The 8298-nt window shown below is 45.5% G+C and overlaps 1 protein-coding gene across 1 annotated transcript; it reads right to left on the reverse strand.

The window, feature by feature from the left end:
* Positions 1 to 214: 214 nt before the first annotated feature.
* ID4 (inhibitor of DNA binding 4) lies at positions 215 to 5065 on the reverse strand. Its single transcript, XM_033115426.1, has 3 exons — positions 4233 to 5065; positions 3780 to 3838; positions 215 to 3225 (listed from the first exon to the last, which is right to left on the reverse strand). Exons 1-2 carry the CDS (start codon positions 4671 to 4673, stop codon positions 3794 to 3796), a joined length of 486 nt encoding a protein of 161 aa, XP_032971317.1. The 5' UTR covers positions 4674 to 5065; the 3' UTR covers positions 215 to 3225; positions 3780 to 3793.
* Between the last annotated feature and the right edge of the window lie 3233 nt (positions 5066 to 8298).

Raw genomic sequence — 8298 nt, forward strand, 5'->3', positions numbered from 1 at the left:
TTCCTATCCTAGCAGACACCAAAGAGTAGACAAGCTTTCCCTAGCATTCAAACTAGATTTTCTTCCTGTTCCTATCACCATTTTTAAGCCACATTTTTCAACACATGGTAAGAAACACTGTAAATAATTGAGGTGATCCATCAAGAGCCCCATTCTTGATAATGAAAAATTGCATAACTCAGAAGTCAATTAAAAACCACAAACTTCAGAACCCTTTGCTCAGCGAAGATTTATTATTTTAGAAGGCATTTAATACAATAGATTTTGGGGGTCAAAAATTTTTTAAGTTCTAAAAATTCAGTTAAAGCTTGACAATAACCTTGAGTAATAGTTATACAATATCAAAGTATATTAGTTCTTTGAAATGAAAAGGGTTTGTTTTTTTTTTCTTCCTTTAACATGAGATGTCTGAGATGTTCGGGATTTTATAACCACAGTTGAAACATCCCACTGTGGGATATGTTTTTTTTTTTTCCTTTGAAGGTTTTAAATGATTCTTATCTTTGGTTGTGCCTATACAATTAAAAGTAGACATATTAAATGAGAGAAGTCAGGATATTTTCCTCTGTTCAACCAAATATCTGAATAATTATAACTTGCTAGATAAATGAATCAAACTGTTTTTGTTATCTGGTTGCTTGGTTAGGACACAGCCAACATTTTAATAGAAAGTAATAACTTATACAAGTGCATATAATTTTTAAAAAATAAACAATGACTTCGTTTCTTGAGACATCCAATGCTGCAGAAGAGCCAAAGGTGAAAATGCCAGCTCTCTAAAATGTAGTATCTATTAACACTATCTTTCCATTCTCGTGGCCTTTCCTACCCTAAATGTAAAATTAACTAAAGAGCAACATCTATCTTCAAAAACCAAAAATATTTATCCATTTACTTTCAGGTTCGAAATCTTCCCAGCATTAAGTTTAAACGGAGCCTAGGTAGGTTCAGCAGTCAGGCTGACAGATGCCTAACTCCAACCAACAGCACACATGTGACTTGCTTCCCACTAAAACTAAACTGCCAAATAAAAAGGAGGAATTGTCCCCTTTTTTAATAACAAAGAATGCAATCGTTAGAATTCTTCAGATTTGGAATTCCAGCAGTGTTCTTGTGTTTTCCTCTTGATGTGTGACAAGAGTGAATAATACCAAAAATAAAAATAAACCTCATCTAAACAAGCTGTCCTTTGACTTTATAAGGCTCAACATCAAATACATCGAATTCTAAAAATACCTAAGACCAGTGAAATATCAAAGGTGAAGGGATAACATGCTGGGGATAGGACGGATTTTTAAAATCTTTCGATGTATTTGAACCTATTAGCATTAACTTTGTTCATTTTTGTTAAGACATTATCACTTCAACTGACTACTAGGGACCATATTTCATATTCATATACATATTTGACTTTGACCTCATAAAAAGTCCCTTGGGTCTATAATACTTTTATTCTTGTATAATCTAAAACAAATCCTTTCCTTTTAAAACTCAAACAGACCACGTTATACACACAGTTGACTATTTACAAAGCACCCAATTAAATCCTACTTAATTCTCACTCTAAAAATTCCATCTAACTGATGTGTAATGTACTGATCACATTAAATGCATAATGTGCACAAGCCCTGCTAGTCCTATCTAACCTAGAAAATACTACCTTCCTTAGAGAGAAAAGAAAGTCTTAAAAAAATAAGCATAAGGGTTTGAAGAAATGAGACGAGAAATCACAGTACAAGACAGATAAATCTACTTTAATATTCACATGTAAAAGTTACACACCACAAGAGATTGGACAGTTGTTTACCAGTAACTAACATAGCTATAGTGAAAATCATTTTTATAAAAAAATAATCTAGATGCGGTCATCAGAATTTTTGGTCTACTTAAGTTAATGTTTGAAGATCGACTTTTATCCCTGCTTGAAGGATTTGCCATTATTCCTTTTTATTTTTTTCTCTCATTGTTGCCTATTAATATTCTTTGGAGGAAGGAAAGCAGAAAGTGTTCATTTCCAAGAGGTTGTCCTTTGGTAACAAGCAGAGAACATTTTTCATTTCTATGATTTAAAGAACCTGTACAAACATGAAACTTTAATGACATTAAGCTTTACTGTAAAATGAAGAATGATAAGCATTTTTTTTTCACTTTGACAAAACAGTAGATTTCATAAACTCCTTAAGGATCCAAGCATTTCCCCATCCCGTATGCAAAATTATTCAGAATCCATTTTGACCTCAATTTAAAAACAAACAATAAACACTTACTCTTTATATATTACACTATCAAACCCTGTACTTAAAAACTGATAAAGTATATTTCCAACATATATACTTCAAATACAAAGATTTCAATCTAGGTTAAAGAAAAGACATTTGAATGGACTCAGGACAAGTTGATTTTGTGATTAAACATTTCATGCAGTCATGCAGGACCACCAGCTATAACTGTTACCTCCGATTCTACACGATACTGTGCAAAACAAAAACAAATTAAAAGCCAGACCAAACAGAACAGACATTCAAGATATCAAGAGCTCTGCAACTGAGCTGAAAAATAATTTTCCAAAAGAAATATTCCCATAGATTAAAAAAAACACACACATAATATTTACAAAAAATATTTAATTAAAAATATCTTATAATTACAGTAGTCTATTAAAGCATATACTTTCTCACACTTATAGAACATCTCTATATATACATGGTATGAAATGTCACTCAGTTATCTATACAATATGTAACATTCTTGCAGGGAAAAGAAAGTTCCCTGCCCCGTTGTAATCATCTATTTTAAACAATAGATGTAAAAAAAAAAATGTATCTACAATGCTCTGGTATATTAGTAAAGCTTCAAAACAAAAATTGAGCTCCTTGGTCACAAGTAGGCTTCTAAAGTCGGATTTAGTCTTGACCTTCTATTTATCAGTCCTGTTACACTTAAGCTTAAAAGTTTAACTGCACCTCCAAAAAACACAGAAATGTACAATTCACAGCGGTTATAAATCAAGACAAAAGAGAATACGGATGTAGAATGTTTATGAACGTGCAAAAAAAAAAGGATGAAAGTTTTATTTTTCTTTCCTCTCCCTCTCTTGGAATGACGGATGAAAACGTTTCTAAGATTTGCTGACGTTTTTTCTCCTTTCCTCCGGTGCCTTTCTCTAACTTCTGCTCTTCCCCCTCCCTCTCTAGTCTCCTGGCTCGGGCTCAGGCGGCCGCACACCTGTGGAAGAGGAATGAATAGAGGGGGTGTGGGAACCTTCCCGCTGCAGACTAACTGGCGCCACCGACCAAACTCAAGACATGCTTGATCAACAACCCAAAACAAACCACCAGGTCAGACAACACCCGCAGCCCGCGGCCGGCCAGGCGCCGAACAGGCAGCTACGGGCCCCCGGGAAGCCCGGAGAGGGGACCCACTCCCGGGCCCTGCCCACGTCCCCCTTTGTGGGTGTCAGACTGCGCGGGGAACATCGGGCAGTTTCTAAGTCTTCAGCAGGGAGGACGGCAGTTATAGCCCGCGGGTCCCTGGGAGCGGCACTGGGACAGTGGAGACAGGAGCTGATCCGTCCCCATTTAGAGTGAAGCCCCAGTTACTAAAGCGAAGTACGGGTTCACTTGCTAACTGGGTGGCAGGGAGGGGTGTTGTCCGCCTCCCTGGGAGTTTGCCCGGAGAAATGCTGGGGGGCAAAGAACACTGCGGTGCCTGGCACCGGAAGCCCCGGAGGACGGGTGTCTCTGGTGATCTGCTACTGGAGAAGGGAAAGGCGCGCTCACCTGGACAGCGCGGCTCAACGACACAGAATGCTGTCGCCCTGCTTGTTGACCGCGCCGGCCTGGAACAGCAACGGAACACCAAGGGAAAGGTTAGCAGGCGCAAACACCGCACTCATCCCCGTCCTGGATTCGTTCTCCGAAACCAGGCTGGTGCGCGGACGTCCCCACCCCAGCCTGCAGCCCTGGGGACCCCTCCATCCCCCCGGCACAGGCTGGACTTGACAGCCCAGGATGCGCTCTGCCCCAATCCCACCCTGCGCGCTGACTAGGACCCGCGCTCGTTGCTCCCTGCCTGCCCCTGGCGGCACCAGGAGCCCCGAGAAGGGGGTTGGGGGGTGCTGCCATTCTCAGTCGCCCCGGCCCGGAGGAAGAGGAGCGCCCGCGGCTGGCCACCCCGCCACCGCCCTCTTGGACCCCCGCGGCGTCCGTTAGGGCCGGCGCCAGGCCTCTCACCGGGTCGGTGTTGAGCGCGGTGAGCGGGGTCCGCGGTGGCGCGGCCGGACAGGTCCCCGCCGGGTGGTGCGGTGGCGCCGGCGGGGGCGGCTGCCTCAGCAGAGCCGGGTGCGTCTCCAGCGCCAGCTGCAGGTCCAGGATGTAGTCGATAACGTGCTGCAGGATCTCCACTTTGCTGACTTTCTTGTTGGGCGGGATGGTGGGCACCAGCCTCCGCAGGCGGCTGTAGCAGTCGTTCATATCGCACTGCAGGCAGAGTGCCGGCTCATCGGCCGCCGCCTCGGCAGCCTTGCAGCGCGCTGCCGCCGCCGCGGCCGCCGCGGCCGCCGAGCCGCCCAGGCTGTGGCCGTGCTCCGCCAGGCAACGCAGCGCCAGCTCCCCGCCGCCGCAGCCCGACGGCGCCTTGCGGCCGGAGGGGCGCACCGGGCTCACCGCCTTCATCGCGCACGCCCCGCGCCCTGCGCGAGCAGACCCGCTGGGGCGAGCGAGGGAGGCAGGCAAGCGCCCGGCCCCCGCCCGCGGCCGGCTCCGCTCCCCTCGCCTTCGCGCCCGGCGCGCTGGGTCCGCGCTCCCAGCGATCCCGCGCCCAACAATTGACGGGAGGGTCGCTCCGGGTTTCGCTAGGGGATCTCTCTGCTCTCTGGGCGACACTCGGCCGGGACCAAAAGGCAAGAAAAATCAAAAGCACCAGAAGGAAAGCAGCCCACCGGGGTCCCCAGTCACTCCCTTCTGAGCTCCGACTACAGCCCGGCCGCCGCGCTCCTCGCCGGAGGTTTCCCGGCTCCCACAACTGACTCGCAACCGCGCCTCTTCCCTGCTCTGGCCGGGCCCACAGCGCAGCTGTATTTATAGAGCCGCGCGCCCGGGGGGCGGGGGCGGGGCCAGCGCGCCGGCCGGGTCCCCGCGCGAACCGAGAGAGGAGCCGGGCTGGGCGCGCGGGCGGGCGGGCGCGCGGAGGGAGGCGGCGAGGGCGGAGGCTCCGGGCGGCGCTGGGGGGCGGGAAGCCCGGCAACCCGAACGGAGGGGTGGGCGGGGGTGGCTAGCCAATCAGACCGACGGTGCCACCTCAGGGAATGACACTCGGGCCAATGGGAAGGGCACTCCATTCCGTCAACGCCGTGGGTCGGGGCTCTGAGAAAAAGAGAGCTGGGTGGGAGCGGAGCCAGGCTGGTGTGTACCCTAGGGAGGGGAAAGAGAGGGAGAAGTTCTTGCGAAGAACTGCGGGAATGTGCAGCTGGAATTCATTCTTCCCCGGCTTAGGCTGCTGAAGGAGCGCTGGGCCCTGCTCGAGGATATCCTGCCACCCCTAGCAGCGCGGCGCCTAGGGGACCCTCCGCCACCCATCACTCCATCCTTGGGATTCCAGTGCCTTAAGAAGGACGCTGTTCAAGAAGGCACGTCTCTTCTCTTCTGTATTTTTTTCTCTCCCTTTCATTATTCGCCTTTTCACAATTGCCGAAACCATAATGATGGAATGGAATGTGTAACCTTTCCGTTTTCCTTTTTAAAAAGGTTAAAGCTGAGCAAAAAAAGAGGAAAAGAATGATGAATGTAGATTTTTGGTGAAAGGACATGTAAATAAAAACGTCGTGGGGTTTTTCTTTTGCCCATCTAAATGCAAAAGTGGGCTCAAGAATTGCAATTGCCTTAAGCATTAAATTAGAGCATGTAAATATTAAAAATGCATGGGTACAGAGTATTTAAAATTCCACCATGACATATAATATTAATTCGTTTTATGTAAAATTCATACCTATAACTTAATGTAGGCCATTAATGCAACCGCCTCACATATGTCAGGGTATTCCTTTTAAATAAAATTCTGAGAATATCTGGGGTCTTCTCCTTTTGCAACAAAGCATTGGAATTCACACTTCCAGTCCCTGGAGTCCTGCTTGAGCCCCACCCTGCAGAAAAGTCTGCTAATTAAGGACGTTTCTATGTTAGATTTCTAATGGAAAAGCTGTCCTTCAAGTTCAAAACAAAATTGCACAATGAACTTTGATAGGGCTGTGTGTGAACTTCTCAAGAAAAAAATTGAACCCTTCAAATGAGAAATGAGCATAAAAACGCTCAGTCAATGGGGACATGAATTTCGAGTGCCTTCACCCCGCAAACCTCCCACCTTTAAACAAGCTAAGAGATGAATTAACTCAAGAATTTTCTTCATTCGTGTACATGATATGGAGTGGCACCTTCATTTGTATAGATAATTGAAAGAAGGAGATATAAACCTCTTCTCTTCCTGTCTACCCTCTGTAAGGAAACCCTCCTGCCCTTCCCAGAGCTGACATACCTGCAGCAGGCAGGTGTTTTGTTTAGCCACGTGGGTACTTTATGACTATTGCACTGTTTCCCCAGAGCACATTCGTTTTTCCTGATGAAATGAGGAGTAAGTATTTAATGCTGTTTTCACGGTTAGATGCAGCAACCCTCCTCTCTCCTAATCCTTATACATTGCTGTCTCTAACAGTTGTTTGAAGACATGGGACATTTTACTCATGTGCATACATAAAGGGTCTCCATACACACTTATCAAGAAAAACAGAATTCTAAAACCCCAGAGAAAGGCTTTTTTCTAAACACAGGCATAGTTTTATATATTCTTAAATTAATATAAATACCGAGAGAATATGGTCATTTTAGATAGAAAGTTGGTCGAGGGAGCACTAGTGGGTGTAAACTATCATCTTGGAGCCAGTCATGTTAGCACAGATGATGATAATCAATGAATACATGAACAGACACTTTGTTCCATTGATTTTTCTCTTTCCTAGAGTTTAAAAGCTGCTCCAAAATTTAAAACGTAAGATTCTTCTCTGTTTGGAACAATTTATGCTAATATGCCCAGGGCACACTCACATTTCAAAACTTTACATATCCTGACTTGATTAAATAAAATTTAAGTTTTAAATATGTGACACAAAGGGGCAATCATATTCATCTTTTTGGACTTTGCTGACTCTCAGAGAGCCATGCCCGGGCTGTGGCAAGTGCCAAATGCCACAGTTTCAGGTTTTGTTGGAGTTGCTCTCTGAACAGCTTAAAGTCAGAAAGGCTGAGTATGTGAGAAGTAAGTTCACGTACCGGGGCCACGTGAACAAGAATACCCAATGTCATCCCCAAATCCTGCCAGTGGAGTAGGCAGAAGCAGTTATTTATTGTATTACACTTTTTGAAGGTTAGAAAGCACAGAAACATTAAAAATTAAAGAGCTACGTAAAACATACAACGGAAATAATGAATAAGATCCTGTGCTTTTGGTCCCTGAAACCAGAGAGTACAAGGGGCTATACAAGGTATACTTTTGACTCTTAGGTGGCGTCAAAGCTGAAGTCCCAAAAGACTCTCAGCACTGATAGTTCAGAACAGTTTACTCAGCAGTTACCAGCTTTTGGAAAAACCGTACGAGCTCCATTATTTCTATCTTGCAAAGAAGGAAATTTAGTTTCCCACGACTGTTCCTTTTGCATCAAAATGCTTCTTCACTTGCTCTTGTAAGAAGAAAAAAATAAGCTGGGCTAGCCAAAAGCCCTTTGCCAGGAAAATGCTAGAGACTACCAGAATGTTCCTCAATGGGAAGCTGGGATGAAATATTCATAGAATTGCTAGGAAGCCCTGGTGCCCAGAGTCATGTGTACACCCCTCCTGCAGACAAAGAGGTCTGCAGCCCTTTCTTGGGATGCATTCTAGATGCTAATCAGACCTTTGCTGAACTGCAACACCCAGGCTCTCAGAATTCACAGTCGCCCTGTGTTTACATGAAGCAAGGGTATCTAAGCATATTGTGCTATTCAACCCAAATGCCTTTTTAGGACTTGATATTTCTTTCTCCATGGCCAGCAGTGAAACAGTGGGTGGGCTCAGACACAGATAAACATGAGCGCTCCCAAGCCTTGGTCCCTCTTTAGATGTCAGTGGTCTCTGAAGATGGCACAGGCTTTCCCTCCAGGCATAAGAAACCATTATGTACTCTGTGGCAGGAATGTCCCTTGCTCCAAAAGAGTAAATTGAGCAATGTGGCAATTCAAGCTCAAGGCTGCTTTATCTGGCACTAAGCGTTACA

This window comes from Rhinolophus ferrumequinum, chromosome 9 (genome assembly GCF_004115265.2).
Source record: "Rhinolophus ferrumequinum isolate MPI-CBG mRhiFer1 chromosome 9, mRhiFer1_v1.p, whole genome shotgun sequence".
Classification (NCBI taxonomy): Eukaryota; Metazoa; Chordata; class Mammalia; order Chiroptera; family Rhinolophidae; genus Rhinolophus; species Rhinolophus ferrumequinum.

Excerpts from the sequence above, each read along its gene's own strand:
- ID4 (XM_033115426.1), bottom strand. The coding sequence starts at position 4,673 with ATGAAGGCGGTGAGCCCGGTGCGCCCCTCCGGCCGCAAGGCGCCGTCG. Across the intron at positions 3,839-4,232 it reads CCGCGCTCAACACCGACCCG|GCCGGCGCGGTCAACAAGCA; the intron begins GTGAGAGGCCTG and ends TTGCTGTTCCAG.